At 40.2% G+C, this 15,252-nt stretch overlaps 6 protein-coding genes across 8 annotated transcripts; 5 read left to right on the forward strand and 1 right to left on the reverse strand.

The window, feature by feature from the left end:
* The first annotated feature begins 1,326 nt into the window (after nucleotides 1–1,326).
* LOC106320156 (serine/threonine-protein phosphatase 7 long form homolog) lies at nucleotides 1,327–3,653 on the forward strand. Of its 2 annotated transcripts, none has more exons than XM_013758525.1 (6): nucleotides 1,327–1,458; nucleotides 1,592–1,659; nucleotides 1,751–2,401; nucleotides 2,490–2,642; nucleotides 2,728–3,108; nucleotides 3,192–3,653. In XM_013758525.1, the coding sequence occupies exons 2-6, from the start codon at nucleotides 1,603–1,605 to the stop codon at nucleotides 3,381–3,383; spliced, it is 1,434 nt and encodes a 477-aa protein (XP_013613979.1). In that variant the 5' UTR covers nucleotides 1,327–1,458; nucleotides 1,592–1,602; the 3' UTR covers nucleotides 3,384–3,653. The 2 variants fall into 2 exon arrangements, with proteins under 2 accessions (XP_013613979.1, XP_013613978.1); XM_013758524.1 differs by having other exon boundaries at nucleotides 1,343–1,458; nucleotides 1,579–1,659.
* A 148-nt stretch (nucleotides 3,654–3,801) lies between these two features.
* Nucleotides 3,802–8,085, forward strand: LOC106320155 (homeobox-leucine zipper protein HDG12). 2 transcript variants are annotated; one of them, XM_013758522.1, is made up of 11 exons: nucleotides 3,802–4,549; nucleotides 4,868–4,983; nucleotides 5,054–5,171; nucleotides 5,242–5,430; nucleotides 5,522–5,983; nucleotides 6,056–6,157; nucleotides 6,240–6,440; nucleotides 6,523–6,703; nucleotides 6,776–7,038; nucleotides 7,122–7,211; nucleotides 7,295–8,085. In XM_013758522.1, the coding sequence occupies exons 2-11, from the start codon at nucleotides 4,889–4,891 to the stop codon at nucleotides 7,679–7,681; spliced, it is 2,088 nt and encodes a 695-aa protein (XP_013613976.1). In that variant the 5' UTR covers nucleotides 3,802–4,549; nucleotides 4,868–4,888; the 3' UTR covers nucleotides 7,682–8,085. The 2 variants fall into 2 exon arrangements, with proteins under 2 accessions (XP_013613976.1, XP_013613977.1); XM_013758523.1 differs by lacking the exon at nucleotides 3,802–4,549 and having other exon boundaries at nucleotides 4,558–4,983.
* A 678-nt stretch (nucleotides 8,086–8,763) lies between these two features.
* LOC106320147 (putative GDP-L-fucose synthase 2) lies at nucleotides 8,764–10,209 on the forward strand. The gene is made up of 3 exons (XM_013758515.1): nucleotides 8,764–8,871; nucleotides 8,946–9,000; nucleotides 9,090–10,209. The coding sequence occupies exons 2-3, from the start codon at nucleotides 8,979–8,981 to the stop codon at nucleotides 10,052–10,054; spliced, it is 987 nt and encodes a 328-aa protein (XP_013613969.1). The 5' UTR covers nucleotides 8,764–8,871; nucleotides 8,946–8,978; the 3' UTR covers nucleotides 10,055–10,209.
* A 243-nt stretch (nucleotides 10,210–10,452) lies between these two features.
* LOC106320162 (transcription factor BTF3 homolog 4) lies at nucleotides 10,453–11,975 on the forward strand. The gene is made up of 6 exons (XM_013758531.1): nucleotides 10,453–10,598; nucleotides 10,974–11,041; nucleotides 11,131–11,279; nucleotides 11,360–11,416; nucleotides 11,508–11,546; nucleotides 11,638–11,975. Exons 2-6 carry the CDS (start codon nucleotides 10,974–10,976, stop codon nucleotides 11,823–11,825), a joined length of 501 nt encoding a protein of 166 aa, XP_013613985.1. The 5' UTR covers nucleotides 10,453–10,598; the 3' UTR covers nucleotides 11,826–11,975.
* Nucleotides 11,976–12,131: 156 nt separating this feature from the next.
* Nucleotides 12,132–14,608, forward strand: LOC106320159 (probable zinc metallopeptidase EGY3, chloroplastic). Its single transcript, XM_013758528.1, has 6 exons — nucleotides 12,132–12,697; nucleotides 12,780–12,977; nucleotides 13,068–13,292; nucleotides 13,384–13,622; nucleotides 13,715–13,869; nucleotides 14,132–14,608. The coding sequence occupies exons 1-6, from the start codon at nucleotides 12,152–12,154 to the stop codon at nucleotides 14,488–14,490; spliced, it is 1,722 nt and encodes a 573-aa protein (XP_013613982.1). The 5' UTR covers nucleotides 12,132–12,151; the 3' UTR covers nucleotides 14,491–14,608.
* On the reverse strand, nucleotides 14,546–15,222 carry LOC106320160 (miraculin-like). The gene has a single exon (XM_013758529.1). The coding sequence runs from the start codon at nucleotides 15,140–15,142 to the stop codon at nucleotides 14,573–14,575; it is 570 nt and encodes a 189-aa protein (XP_013613983.1). The 5' UTR covers nucleotides 15,143–15,222; the 3' UTR covers nucleotides 14,546–14,572.
* Nucleotides 15,223–15,252: the final 30 nt, after the last annotated feature.

Consider the following 15,252-nt stretch of genomic DNA (forward strand, 5'->3'; position numbering starts at 1 on the left):
ATGTAAACAAATGACTTCAATTACGCAACAGTGTAACCAAGTGACACCAACAACTAACAACAACAACTTGACCAAAAGAAAACCAACAACACTTCTAAGACTTAGCTATAAAAATCTCCAAGACACCAATAATCTTACTTATGTCTTTCTTCATATCAAGAAAGTCTTGCCGACGAAGAACGTTTTATGCACCATGTAAAATCTCCCTCTAATCTTCCTCTCTTCATTTAATTTGGCCATCCTCTTTACTTTTTTTTTGTTTGTTTCTCTTTTTTATTCTTGTTGTTGTTGTTGAGTTTGGTCCATGTCTGAAGGCTAGGAGATAGTAGTCTCTGCTGGGTTTGTTATACTCTTATTTCATTACAACACTAGCATTGGTTAGGCTTTCTTACTGTGACTCAATACATTTGATTTAGGATTAGTGTTAACACGATAGCTTATCGAGTTTGCGTACTAGCTAGTTTCATGTAAACAAAAACTGACCCACTCAACATTTTTTTATATAACAAAGAAGAATGAATGACTGTATATTCAGTATAAAATGGTAAAAAGATCGAATTCAAATCTATAATACCAGAAGTAAGAACTCATCTTCTTCAACATCTGAATTCATGTTCTTGTTCTTCCTCATTTTGTTGCTAAGATCTGTTACAACCCAATTAAGAGCTTCAAACTGAGGATGAGACAAGTCTCCAACTACAAAAGTATGCGTCTGAAACCAGACCGGAATCCAACTGCAACCAGGCGGTTTCTTCAACCCTCTTTCCTTCATATTCATCCTCATCTCTGCAGCTTCCTCCCTTTTCCCACTTCTTTTATATATATTAGACATCATTACATATGTCCCAGCATCATCCGACCGTTTTCAAAGCGCTGAACTCACAATCTCGTTTTTTTGGTGGACAAACTTAGATATCAACTGGTGAATCTGCTAAACCTAACAGCCACTCTACATACTTGAACTAAGAAGAAGATTGGAGAGAACCTACAAGAGCCCTAAATTTTTCGAGTTGGGGATTTTGGAGATGAAGAAGAGATACGAATACTCTGTTGTTTTTGGTCATAAATAAAACGTTGAGTTTTGGACTTTACAACAAGTTACATATTTTAACGTTAATGCAGACACGAGGAGTTGTTACATTAACATAACTGAGTTGGGAAATTTCTAAGTTAGATCAATAATTGAGGGGTTTATACCCGAATAAAACATAATTGAGGTGTTTTGACATTAAAAATCCAAATATAAATATATATTTATTTTTTAATGAAATATTTTGGTCGTTTTAACGCGCATAGATTATATCCATGACAAAAAAAATTGATTAACGGGTATTTCCCTTTTATCTTTTTACCCAAATTAAATACTTCACTCTCTGCGCAGCAGCGGCGATCTGCACAGCGACGGCGATCTCGAAGCAACTTTCGCCGATCTTCCTCATCTGATTTCGTTTCTAAATAGTAAGCGTCGATTATATATGCTCTTCTTTCCGCTAGTAGTTTTACGGAACCATTGTGTCAAATTGATCTCGCTTGACACAGAAACCCTAATTTAGATTGCCATTATCATTACTGAATCAGATAAAATCCACAGGATTAGTGACCATGCCGGTCCTTTACGAGCAAGATAAGCACGTGTCTTCCGCTATTATGACAGGACAGGTAGTAATAATCTCAATCTCCATCTCCATTATCCTTGTCTTAATCGAAACAACACTTGATACAACTGCTCTGTTTTGTCTTTTTTTTCCAGGAGAGAGGTGTGCTTAGATGCCAGGAACGAACGTCACTGCTTCATCACTGGAAGCTCACAAAGGAACAGATAGACTTAGTTGACAAAGCAGGCTTTGGTTGGTTCAGGCTAATAGGATCAATCAGTCTAAACAACTCTCTAATCTCCGCACTCGTTGAGCGTTGGCGAAGAGAAACCAACACCTTTCACTTCCCCTGCGGTGAAATGACAATCACTCTCGACGAAGTATCCTTGATCCTCGGTCTTGCTGTTGACGGGAAGCCTGTGGTTGTTGGTGTCAAAGAAAGAGACGAAGACCCGTCTCAGGTATGTCAGAGACTCTTGGGGAAGCTGCCGCAAGGTGAGCTGAGCGGGAACCGAGTGACTGCGAGATGGTTGAAGGAGAGTTTCGCAGAGTGTCCTAAGGGAGCTTCGAAGGAAGAGGTTGAGTATCACACGCGTGCTTATCTTATATACCTTGTTGGGAGCACGGTTTTCGCAACTACGGATCCTAGTAAGATCTCTGTGGATTATCTTATTCTCTTTGAGGATTTCGAGAGAGCTGGGGAGTACGCTTGGGGTGCTGCTGCGTTGGCGTTCTTGTATAGGCAGATTGGTAATGCTTCTCAGAGGTCTCAGAGTATCATTGGTGGATGCTTGACGCTCTTACAGGTTTTTGTTTCTCTTTGTTGTCTTTAAGAGGTTTTATGTTCTGTCTTATCACCTTAGGCCTTGTACTAATTGGGTTACTAATCTTTAGTGTTGGAGTTACTTCCATCTGAATATTGACCGGCCAAAGAGAACCACCCGTCAGTTTCCCCTGGCACTTTTGTGGAAAGGAAGGCAGCAGAGTCGTTCAAAGAATGATTTGTTCAAGTATCGCAAGGCACTTGATGATCTAGAGCCATCACATGTAAGAGTTTATTCACTGGATCCTTAGATATTCAATGTCTTTGTGAATCCCTCATGATTGTTACTACTTACTTGTCTCTCTTTAGGTTAGTTGGTGCCCCTTCGAAGGAGATCTTGACATTGTCCCACAAAGCTTCAAAGATAATCTACTACTTGGTAGGTCAAGAACAAAACTGATTTCTCCAAAAGTAGTGGAATGGCACTTGCCAGATCGATGTATGAAGCAGTTTGGTCTTTGCCAAGTTATCCCCGGAGAAGTTCCTCACAGAAAAAACGAGAAAACCCATGACGAAGACTTACTGGAAGACATGAACACAGCAGATGAAGAATGGATGAGGCGAAGGGAGAACATTGTGGAGAATGAAGGAGGCAATGTTGATGAAACTGAATATATGCAGTGGTTCAATAGCATCACAGTCCCAAAGCTTCACAGAGATACAAGTCTTGAAGCTGATATAATGAATGTGGTAAATGGATCGTCTTTGTTTAACTTAATGCGTAAATCACCTTGAAGATTTGCGCCTTTAAACCATTGTTGTTCTTTTTGTAGCAAGCTGCTATACTCCAATTCGACGAGGTGGCTTCAACGTTGTCGCTAGAGGATCTACATCCAGAGGAGAGAGAAGCAGTTGAAGAAGCAGTGATGTGTATGTCAAATGCATTGAGAGTAGGAGATTGGTATGAAGCTCCACCAACAAATAAACGCAAACGAAGAGAGGAACAAACGGAGTGTAGCGAATGAAGAGACCAAAAAAAAAAAAAAAAGATGGCTGATCAAATGGCTGTAGGCATTCACCTGGGGAAGAAAGAAGATGTAAGTCCCATCATCACCTGAGTTTATGCTTTAACAAGCATTCTTACTCTTGATAATTGTTTGGCTTTAGGAGTAGAGGTATTCTAGGAGTGCTTAATAGATATAAATCAGCAGAGGTTTCAACTATTTTAAGGATCTAACTACAGATTTATCATGGGAATGTGCAATTAATTTCGTTTCAGCTCAACAAGAGCACTAGATGATAAGATTCTGGTACTGTTAAAACTTTAATTATTATGTATAAATCTTCTTTTACATGGTGTTCTAATCAGTGTATTTCAATTAGTGATGAACTTGATAAATTAGTTACTTAACGTGTATGTGATGTTCCTAGCTAACGAGTTGCGATAAATATGGTATTGCATACCCATCATTTAAAGAAAAAAGGTTAGTACAGCTTAAACGAATTAATATATTCCTTGTAAAGAAAATAGTTATGCACCCATTAAAGCTGTAGACTATAGTTTACCAAACAAAATGTTGTTTCACTCTGATGAACGTCAGAAGAATTTCCTAAAAATAGTCAAATGATGACACAACTGTAAATTATTTCTAGTATTATGCAAAGTTGATTGCATAAATTTCAGTATTCCCAACATATGACATAAGAATATTCCCAGTGAGGAGTGAGTCAGTAAAATCCCAAAGAAAAAGTTCAATTTTGTCAATACACACGAAACTGATAAACCCCACCAGACCGGAGAAAGTGGATAAAGTCGCCGGTTTTGTATACCATTTGGTTGATTTAAAACTCTCCGGCGACTTAACCAATGACGGTAGAGATGAGTTTGGTTTCAGGCATCTCACTCTCTCACTACCTCGAAAATGGTGAGAGAGAGAGAGAGAGAGAGAGTACAAGGTGCAGTAATGGAGAAAGAAGCAAGAGAATTTAAAACCCTTAAACCTCTCTCTCTTCGCCTCCTGTCAAACGCCATTAAAACCCCCTCCCCAATCAGTATCAGTTACGCGATTTCTCTAGAGAGACAGGTAAGGAGAGAGAGGGAAAAAGGAGAGATTTTGGAATCTGTAATGAATGTAAAAGGAGCAAAATGTGGAAGAGAAGAAAAGAAAGCACTAATGGCGGCAAGATACAAGTACTCTCTCTCTCTCTCTAAGTGGTTCTGTAGAAAGACAAGAGACATAATTACGGCTATCAGATTCTCTTCCGTTTCTTTTCTTTTTCTTCTCTTTATATCCTCCTCACTCTCAAACACACAAACAATTATGCTCTTAAAAAATTCTCTTTTTTTTTTCTTCCTTTGGGTAGTTCAAAGTTTGTAACTTTCTTTTTCCCCTGTTTTTCTCTCTCTCTCTGGGTTGTGTGATGGTCCAGAGTTAGCAAGTTTTACTTTGTTTGGTTTAAAGAGAGTTGAGGAACAAAAGGCTTTTGTTACTGTTTCTTTGTCTACTAGACCTTTATACTGTGAATCAAGATGGAGTTTCTTGGGGACAGCTCTGAAACGGACAAGAAGAAGATGAAGAAACGATTCCACCGCCACACACCTCACCAGATCCATCGCCTTGAATCGTATGTATTATTATCCCTTTTATTCTTCTCTTTGTTTTCTCGCTCTGTTCTCTGATGATTTTGTTTGTAGGAGTTTCAATGAGTGTCAACATCCAGATGAGAAACAGAGGTTGCAACTTAGCAAAGAGTTGGGTTTATCTCCAAGACAGATCAAGTTTTGGTTTCAGAACCGAAGAACTCAAAAGAAGGTTTTCAACTTTTACTTTCACTCTTTGTTATTGTCTCCTTCCCCTACATAAACGTCGTTTCTTTTTAAAGGCACAACACGAGAGAGCTGATAACTGTGCACTCAAGGAAGAGAATGATAGGATTCGTTGCGAGAACATTGCTATTAGAGAAGCTATCAAACACGCCATTTGCCTCAACTGTGGTGACGCTCCTCTTCATGAAGACTCTTACTTTGATGAACAGAAGCTTCGAATCGAAAATGCACACCTTAGAGAAGAGGTTCTAGCTTTTTCTTTCTCTTTCTTAAACCTTCTTCATGCACTGTTGTTTGACTTTAGAGCTTAAACTTTTTATGTTTCCTTTTTGGCAGCTCGAAAAGGTTTCAAGCGTTGCAGCTCAATTCATGGGGAGACCATTCTCTCATCTCCCACCACTACTAAACCCGATGCACGTTTCGCCATTAGAGTTTTTCCACAGTGGTCCTTCCCTTGATTTTGATCTTCTTCCAGGAAGTAGTAGCTCTTCAATGCCTGTTCCTCCTACTTTACCATCTCAACCGAACTTGGTTTTATCAGACATGGATAAGTCTCTCATGACCAACATTGCTGTGACCGCTATGGAAGAGTTGCTTAGGCTTACACAAACAAACGAGCCTCTCTGGATCAAAGCCAATGGATGCAGAGACGTTCTCAATCTCGATAGCTATGAGAATATGTTCCCAAGATCAAGTGGTCGTGGAGGAAAGAATCACAACCTTCGAAAAGAAGCAACTAGATCTTCTGGCGTTGTGTTCACTAATGCTATGACACTTGTGGATATGCTCATGGACTCTGTAAGTAACTAAACTCAAAAACTTTGGTTTCTTGTTTTTTTTTTCTCATGTGGGGGTTTCATTAACTTGCAGGTCAAATCTTCAGAGCTTTTCTCTTCAATCATTGCCTCATCTAAAACTCTTGCAGTGATTTCATCTGGATTGCGTGGAAACCACGGAGATGCCTTGCATTTGGTAATAAGAAAAACACATTGTTGAAAATGATATCTTTGTTTGTGTAAACCTTTTAACCAACTTTGCTTTTGGCTTGTGCTAGATGCTTGAAGAGCTTCAAGTGCTTTCTCCACTGGTACCAACGCGTGAGTTTAGTGTGCTAAGATATTGTCAGCAAATCGAACATGGAACTTGGGCTATTGTGAATGTCTCATATGAGCTTCCTCAGTTTATAACTCATGCTCGGTCATATCGATTTCCTTCTGGTTGCTTGATTCAAGACTTGTCCAATGGCTATTCCAAGGTTTGTGTGTAACTGTTCTGTTTTGTTTCATTTTAATAGAATCTATGATCATTTGATTGCATCTTTGAATGTATAACAACAGGTTTCTTGGGTTGAACATGTTGAAGTCGAGGAGCAAGAACCGATTCATGAGATGTTTAAAGATAATGTCCGTGAAGGAATAGCTTTTGGAGCTGAACGTTGGATCGCTACTCTCCAAAGAATGTGTGAGAGATTCACGGCTCTACTTGAACCAGCAACATCATCACGTGATCTCAAAGGAGGTAAACTGAAACATTTAAATCTTAATTTATCAGCTTAATATCCTTCAAGTAACACATTTGAAAACCTTTCAGTGATTCCATTGCCTGAAGGGAAGCAAAGTATAATGAGACTTGCTCAAAGAATGGTAAGCAACTTTTGCTTGAGCGTTGGCACATCTAACAACACTCGGACACCTGTTTTTTCGGGATTGGATGCATTTGGAATCCGTGTGACTTCGTATAAGAGTCAGCACGAACCAAATGGAATGGTTCTATGTGCAGCCACCAGTTTCTGGCTCCCAGTTTCTCCACAAAACGTCTTTAATTACCTCAAAGATGAAAGAACTCGACCTCAGGTACTACTACATGCACTAAAGATCATTTCGTGTAACATTTTTTAGTTTTTTTCTTCTAATGTTCTATTGTTTTGGTATTATAGTGGGACGTTCTTTTGAATGGAAACTCGGTTCAAGAAGTTGCTCATATCGCAAACGGATCACACCCTGGAAACTGCATTTCGGTTCTGCGTGTACGCTACCTACCTTATACAGATCATTTAGTTCATGATTCTACTGATTGATAATAATTTGGTATATACTTTTTGTTCAAAAGGGCTTCAATGCATCATCATCACAAAACAACATGCTGATTCTACAAGAAAGCTGCGTAGACTCATCAGGCTCGCTTGTGGTCTACACTCCAGCGGATCTCTCAGCACTGAACATGGCAATGACTGGTCAAGACACTTCTTATATTCCTATTTTACCCTCGGGTTTCGCTGTTTTACCCGAGGGAGGCAGGAATAATCAAAACGCAGAGATTAAAGCTGAAGGAGGAGGAGGAGGAGGGGGTTCATTGATAACGGTTGGGTTTCAGATAATGGTGAGTAGTTTGCAGTCAGGGAAATTGAATATGGAGTCAATGGAAACAGTTAATAACCTCATCAGTACTACTGTCCACCAAATTAAAACCACCTTGAATTCTCCTTCAGCTGCTTAATTGAGGACGCCATTAATAGCTCATTTTCCCATCTGATTTCTGAGAAGGGTCTTCAATGATGATTACAGAAGTGAAGTTAATAAGTAGTACTACTTATTTTGCCTTTAATTCCAGCAAAGTTTGTAAGAAGTCATTACTCTTCTGGGTATTTGTCTCCTCTCTTCACTCTCTTGTTGAGTTTTTTTTTTTGTTGGGGGGTTTTTGTTTTCCTGAAGTTTTTGTGTGTCTGAAATGGGAATATCTAGTGGGAAGTAGGAGTCAAGAACGCACCATGCTCTAGTTGTATGGTTCGGGCATTGACTTCAGTTTGTTTTCTTTTGTCTAGTTACAGTTGTTAAGTTACTTTGGTCATGGCTAAATTTCGTCCATATGTTATCTATCTATCACCATTAATCTATTTCTTACTACTTATTCATGATATGAAGATGTTATTGTTAGATCAGGCAATGTAACTGAATATAATAACAATTACGTCTCTGAAACTTAGAAACACAATAAATGTATCAACAAGAAAACAAAAACCTAACAACATTAGCAAAATTACTTAAGAAACGTATTTGACAAAATAATAACTCGAACTTTATAAAACCATATATTTACACACCATGAAACGTTGTTCTTGCAATCACTGTGCTCAATGAATCACCTATTTATCACATTTTATGCTCAGTCTATTTGAACTTGCACCATCATTTGGTCATGAACAACAACAACAGATCCTCTCCAACGCTGTAGAAACTTCTCTCATATCTGGCAGATAGTTTATGTCCTCTTCAGACACCTCATTGCCAGATTTGCCAGTGCAATTCCTGGTTCCTGCTTGCATTCATTTCTCTGTTATCCTTGTTTATTTATTTCTTACGCGCCAGCACGACAATTTGGTTTTAATCTTTTTTTTTGGTGTAATAATAATCAAGAAGTGACTCATGCTGATTTCGAACCTGCCACCTTCACGTTAAAAAAGGTTTTGTAGGGGCGAAGGCGAACCTCAATTTGGTCCGGTTTACTACCGTAACGACGGAAATTACTATTCTAGGCCCATGGGCCACAAAGTAATAATCTTGATGATAGGGCTCATCCGGTAAATAAAAAAGAAGTGGCCGACAACAATTCAGATCGCCGGCGGAGTCTCAGATCCCCCACGTTGCCATCCTCCGAGGATTGTAACTTTTCTACAAATCTACGCTTTTGTACGTTGACTTCGTAAACTCGTGGCTATATAAGTCAAAATCTCTTTCTCTAAGATCTCTCGTCTTCTTTGCAGAAACCTTTAATTCCGATCCAATAAAACTCAACAATGGCAGACACCACAGGATCCGGTACGTCATCCTTCAAATCTCATTCCCTTCGTAAGATGCTAGTGAAAATGATTGTGGAATTGATAATTTTCTCGTAAATTTTGTTTCAGAAATGAAACCAGGTTTGTTTATGTCGGAGAAATCCGCGAAGATCTTCGTCGCTGGACACAGAGGATTGGTCGGATCCGCCATTGTCCGAAAACTCCAAGAATCCGGTTTCACAAATCTCATCCTCCGAACACATTCCGAGCTCGATCTCACCAACCAAGCCGACGTCGAATCCTTCTTCTCCGCAGAGAAGCCTGCTTACGTCATCCTCGCCGCAGCCAAAGTCGGTGGGATCCACGCCAACAACACCTACCCAGCTGACTTCATCGCCGTCAATCTCCAAATCCAAACCAACGTGATCCACTCCGCTTACACTAACGGCGTCAAGAAACTCCTCTTCCTCGGCTCCTCCTGCATCTACCCCAAGTTCGCTCCTCAGCCCATCCCCGAATCAGCTCTCCTCACCGGCCCACTCGAGCCCACCAACGAGTGGTACGCCATCGCCAAGATCGCGGGGATCAAGATGTGCCAAGCGTACAGGATTCAGCATCAATGGGATGCTATCTCCGGTATGCCGACGAACCTCTACGGTCCGAACGATAATTTCCACCCTGAGAATTCTCATGTGCTGCCCGCTCTGATGAGGAGGTTCCACGAAGCTAAGGCCAATAATGCTGAGGAAGTTGTGGTGTGGGGAAGTGGAAGCCCGTTGAGGGAGTTTTTGCACGTGGATGATTTGGCTGATGCTTGTGTTTTCTTGATGGAGAAGTACAGTGGGTTTGAGCATGTTAATGTGGGGAGTGGTGTGGAAGTGACGATCAAAGAGTTGGCTGAGTTGGTTAAAGAAGTTGTTGGGTTTGAAGGGAAGCTTGTTTGGGATTGTACTAAACCCGATGGGACGCCGAGGAAGCTGATGGATAGCTCCAAGCTCGCGTCTTTGGGTTGGACCCCGAAGGTTTCTATTAGAGATGGTTTGCGCCAGACTTATGATTGGTATTTGGAGAATGTTGTGCAGAAGAAGCAGTAAAAAAATGAAAAACCTTTCAGGTGATTGCGTTTTAATGTTTTATGATTATGCGTTTTGGCTCTACATCTCTTCTATCTAATGTAACTTTTATATTCATGGATATCATCATATACCATGTTGAGATTATCAATAAAAATCGAGTACCTTCTACTTTACTCAATTTTGGTCAGCAAACGCATCTGTTCACTGATAACACACAAACGTTCCACTGGTGTGTGCAAAACGCGGTAATCGATGATTGAACACTTGGTTAGCTTATTTCGATAACCAGCTTATTTTGGGCCTATGGGCCATAGATAACGATTGGGCCATTAATTTATCGAGCCTTGTTATACGATCCAACGGTAGAGATTGAGTCTTCTTTGTAGATCGTACGATATTAACCGTTGGATTAACAGAAGAGCTCTGCTCCGAATAGAATCTAGTTAAAGAGGCAAGAGAACCCTTCTTCTCTCCGCCGCCCGCTTGTCTCTCTCTCTGTCATTTTCTTCTTATCTCCTTGCACTCTTTGAAGAGAAACGAACCTCAATAATCAAATCTCAAGGTAAATCCATTTCTCTTCTGTTGTGTCTTATCATTTCTTCGTACAAGTTTTTGTCTGATTTTCAGTTTTGTCGGTAATTGGAATTTTGAAAGACGATGTTTATTGCTTTTCAACTTCTGTGTATGTTTGATTAAATTGAATGAGTCTACTTAATCCAATTCGATGCTAAGGTTAATCTCAATAGTTCAATTAGCTCTAATTCATACGCATCTGACTTTTAAAAGATTCACTTTTGTTCTCATTGATTATGTTTTTTTTAATATAAAATAAGGTTTTTGTGAATGTATAATCCATAGTTCTAATTGCAATATACGAGATTCTTTTGAATCTACTGAATGGTTTAATTAATGTTGGGTTTGTATGGTTCATACACAGATGAATCGGGAGAAGTTGATGAAGATGGCTACCACTGTCCGCACTGGCGGAAAGGGTACAGTAAGAAGGTAAAAGCTTGTCTCTTTTTGCCATTTTCAATCCTTAGTAGTGACTTTGGTTTCTTGTTATATGAACCATTTGATCTCTCTCACTGCAGAAAGAAGAAGGCTGTGCACAAGACCAATACAACTGATGACAAGAAGCTTCAAAGCACCTTGAAGAGAATTGGAGTTAACTCCATCCCAGCTATTGAAGAAGTTAACATCTTCAAGGATGATGTTGTTATTCAGTTCACCAACCCTAAGGGTAAGTTATTTTTACACTAGAAAAATTGTAAACCTTTTGCATGTTACTGATCATTGTGTGTTGTCTCTTTTTTGGATCAGTTCAAGCTTCAATTGCTGCAAACACATGGGTTGTTAGCGGTTCTCCTCAGACCAAAAGTATGCATCTTTTCATCTCTATTTTCATGTTTCTTTTTCATTCCATTTTTTTCTGATTAAATATTGAAAACTTGTTGCTGCTTTTCTATAGAATTGGAAGATATCCTTCCTCAGATCCTCAGCCAACTCGGTATGTTCCACGTAGTTTTACTTGTTACATGCTCTTCCCCATCCCCTAAATCAAAGATCCTTAAATTTTGTTTTACTTTGATCTAATTCAGGACCAGACAACATGGACAATCTGAGGAAGCTAGCAGAGCAGTTGAAGAAGCAACCTCCTGGTGAAGGTAATGCCTCAGCAACCATCCAAGAGGAGGATGACGATGATGTCCCAGATCTTGTTGCTGGTGAGACATTCGAAGCTGCTGCTGCTGAAGAGAAAGTAGCTGCTCCTGCTGCTTCTTCCTAGACAAAAGAGCACTTGGGTTTCTACATCTCTTTATATATGTTTGTTCTCTCCATCCTTTTTCCTTGTAGTCTTTCCGACCAGATTCTTCTTTCCCAGATAATGATTTTAAGGTTTTTTATCTAATTGATTATATCATCTGGTTCTCGTGTCTCCCTTTGTTACCTTGATGTGACACATTTGTCTCTTTTCTTACATATCTAGTACACCTGTATTGTTTGAGTTTCTTCTCAAACTTTCCAGACATTTCTCTGTTCTCCCTTCAAATACTTTCTCAGAGAGATGCTTTGTCTTCATCACATTTTAATCATTCTGAGATTACGTAAACTATGGCTTCCCTCTTTGTATCTACTCCCTCTTCATCTTCCTTAACTCTCCACTCCTGTCACAGTTCTCCTTTTCGTGGCATTAACAAATCAATATCACTGAAACTTGCAAAACCTGTGAAGCAGAGTACAAGACGCAGCACTCATTTGAGATTTTCACCAGAAGATGATCGAGTTCGTGAGTCTGCCAACGATGCTTCCTCTCCCGTGGCGATAGCTGAGGAGCGAAAGGAGGACCAGTCTAACAACAATGCACCGCCGTCTCCTGAAAACAGTGAAGAAGAAGATGAAGAGAAATCAAAGCAGCAAGAGATGGATTGGAAGACAGACGAGGAGTTCAAGAAGTTCATGGGGAATCCATCAATAGAAGCTGCTATAAAGCTTGAGAAGACGAGAACTGATCGTAAGCTGAAAGAGCTGAACAGAGAGAGCAATAATGAGAATCCGATCATAAGAGTATTCAACAGCTTGGCTCGTGATAGTTTGGTTAGAGAGAAAGAAAGGCTTGAGAAGGCAGAAGAGGCTTTCAAGGCTCTTGATCTCAACAAGGTAAAACTAATCATCACATCATGATTCTTCTTGGATGTTTGGGTTTTGCATCGTTCTGACACTGTTTGTGTTGTATTTACAGTTAAAGAGCTGTTTTGGCTTCGATACGTTTTTCGCCACGGACGTTCGTCGGTTTGGAGATGGAGGAATCTTCATTGGGAATCTGAGGAAGCCCATTGATGAGGTCACACCTAAGCTTGAAGCTAAGCTCTCTGAAGCAGCGGGACGTGATGTTGTTGTATGGTTCATGGAAGAGAAGTCCAATGAGATCACAAAACAGGTAGTAAAGAACTTCAAAGCTCTCTAACCTGATGTTCTTGATCTTAGGGTTAAGGCTAAAGTTGTTTTGTTCTTTGTTGTGCTTGTGAAGGTGTGTATGGTGCAACCAAAAGCCGAAATAGATCTTCAATTTGAATCGACTAGATTAAGCACTCCTTGGGGTTATATCACTGCAATCAGTTTATGTGTTACAACCTTTGGAACCATAGCTCTTATGAGTGGTTTCTTCCTTAAACCCAACGCTACCTTCGATGACTACATTGCTAATGTAGTTCCACTCTTTGGTGGGTTTCTTTCCATCTTAGGCGTCTCAGAGGTAAATCCTTGCAGTATATTCAAGATTGCTAGCTACACATTGCTGATGATGTCTAGTGTTAACTGAATAAACCCTTTACTGTTTGTTTCAGATAGCAACCAGAGTAACAGCTGCAAGACATGGTGTCAAACTAAGCCCGTCGTTTCTGGTGCCGTCGAACTGGACTGGTTGCTTAGGAGTTATGAACAACTACGAGTCGTTGCTTCCTAACAAAAAGGCGTTGTTTGATATCCCAGTGGCGCGTACAGCTAGTGCGTACCTGACTTCGCTGCTTCTTGCAGCAGCTGCGTTTATATCTGATGGTAGTTTCAACGGAGGAGAAAATGCTCTGTAAGGATTCATAAACAAAAACTCTTTTCTCTTCGTAACTGTTCTACACACTACTGTCTCTCTGATGTGTGTGTCTCAAACATTCTATATAGGTATATAAGGCCACAGTTCTTGGATAATAACCCGTTGCTTTCGTTTATCCAATTTGTTGTCGGTCCTTACGCGGACGATCTCGGCAATGTATTGCCAAATGCGGTCGAAGGAGTCGGAGTTCCTGTTGATCCTCTCGCTTTCGCTGGTCTTTTGGGTAAGTTAAGTAACTTTGTCTCTTTTGCTAGCAATGTTCATGAAATCGCTAGCCAGTTAGGCGTTTAATATGTGATTATTGATGATTATGCGGATGTCTAAACCAGCTAAACACCAATTTTAAGCGTCTAAACCGATTTAAAAAAAAAAATTGTTTCAAAAAATCGTTTATGAGGTCTAAACGTCATCATCTATATCGCTTTTTAGAACACTGTTTATTAGTATGTGTAATCATTCTCTAAAATTCAATAAACTTGTTTCAGGTATGGTAGTTACTTCATTGAACTTGTTACCATGTGGGAGACTAGAAGGAGGTCGGATAGCTCAAGCCATGTTTGGAAGAAGCACAGCTGCAATTCTCTCATTTTCCACGTCTCTCCTTCTCGGCATCGGAGGTCTCAGCGGAAGCGTCTTGTGTTTAGCTTGGGGACTCTTTGCAACTTTCTTCCGTGGTGGAGAAGAAACACCTGCGAAAGATGAGATCACCCCTCTTGGCGACGATAGGTTCGCTTGGGGCTTAGTCCTTGGACTCATCTGCTTCCTCACTCTTTTCCCCAACAGTGGTGGTACCTTCTCCACTTCCTTCTTCAATGGACCTTTCTTCCGTGGTGATGGTCTTTAAAGGGTGTTTAGATTAAAAGATATTGAGAACAAGTATTGTAAAAAAAAAAACTCACTTATTATTATAGAAGGTTACATTGTAACTATGCTTTTTTGAACATAACTTTTAGTGGAACGTCACTTAGAACAAGTCTTCTCATCCCATCTTGCACAAACACACCAACGTCTCTACACATGACCTTGCAAAAATTGCAAACAGTTGGACAAAACACGATCTTGTAATCATCTTCGTACTTCTCGATCTTGAACCAGTTATCAACCGTTGCCTGACCTGGATTCCCTTCAACGCCACAAGCTGTAACGAACCACTGATTCGTCTTCTCATCGTAATTGTCTAAGTTCCAGACCGAAGCCGCACAGAACTTGAAGTTGAGATCTGTTGAGACGCGGATGATTCTTGAATTGTCGGATGGTGAGAACTCCAACGGTAGGCCTTGCGAGATTTCGTATTGGTCTTGGATGACGCTTTTAGGACATGTTTTGTTTTCGGGTTTGGACATGGTTAGTCCCCCGCCGCGACCGCGAAGTACAGGCAAGATGTAGTATTTGGTGCCTGATGTGAGACGTCCACCGTCGATGTCGGTCACTGGTTCGAGAGCGGCTTCTGTGGTGTGGCTGATAAATATGAGGAAGATATAGAGAGCTGCTGACATTGTAGGAAGCTTTCTTTTTATGGAAACTTCTTTTTTTAGTATGAGTTGAAAAAAAGATGAGACATGAGATTGGATTTATAGGCCGTGCGTATCTCTTACAAAGTCAAAGT

The sequence above is a fragment of the Brassica oleracea genome, unplaced genomic scaffold (genome assembly GCF_000695525.1).
Source record: "Brassica oleracea var. oleracea cultivar TO1000 unplaced genomic scaffold, BOL UnpScaffold00831, whole genome shotgun sequence".
In the NCBI taxonomy this organism is placed as follows: domain Eukaryota; kingdom Viridiplantae; phylum Streptophyta; class Magnoliopsida; order Brassicales; family Brassicaceae; genus Brassica; species Brassica oleracea.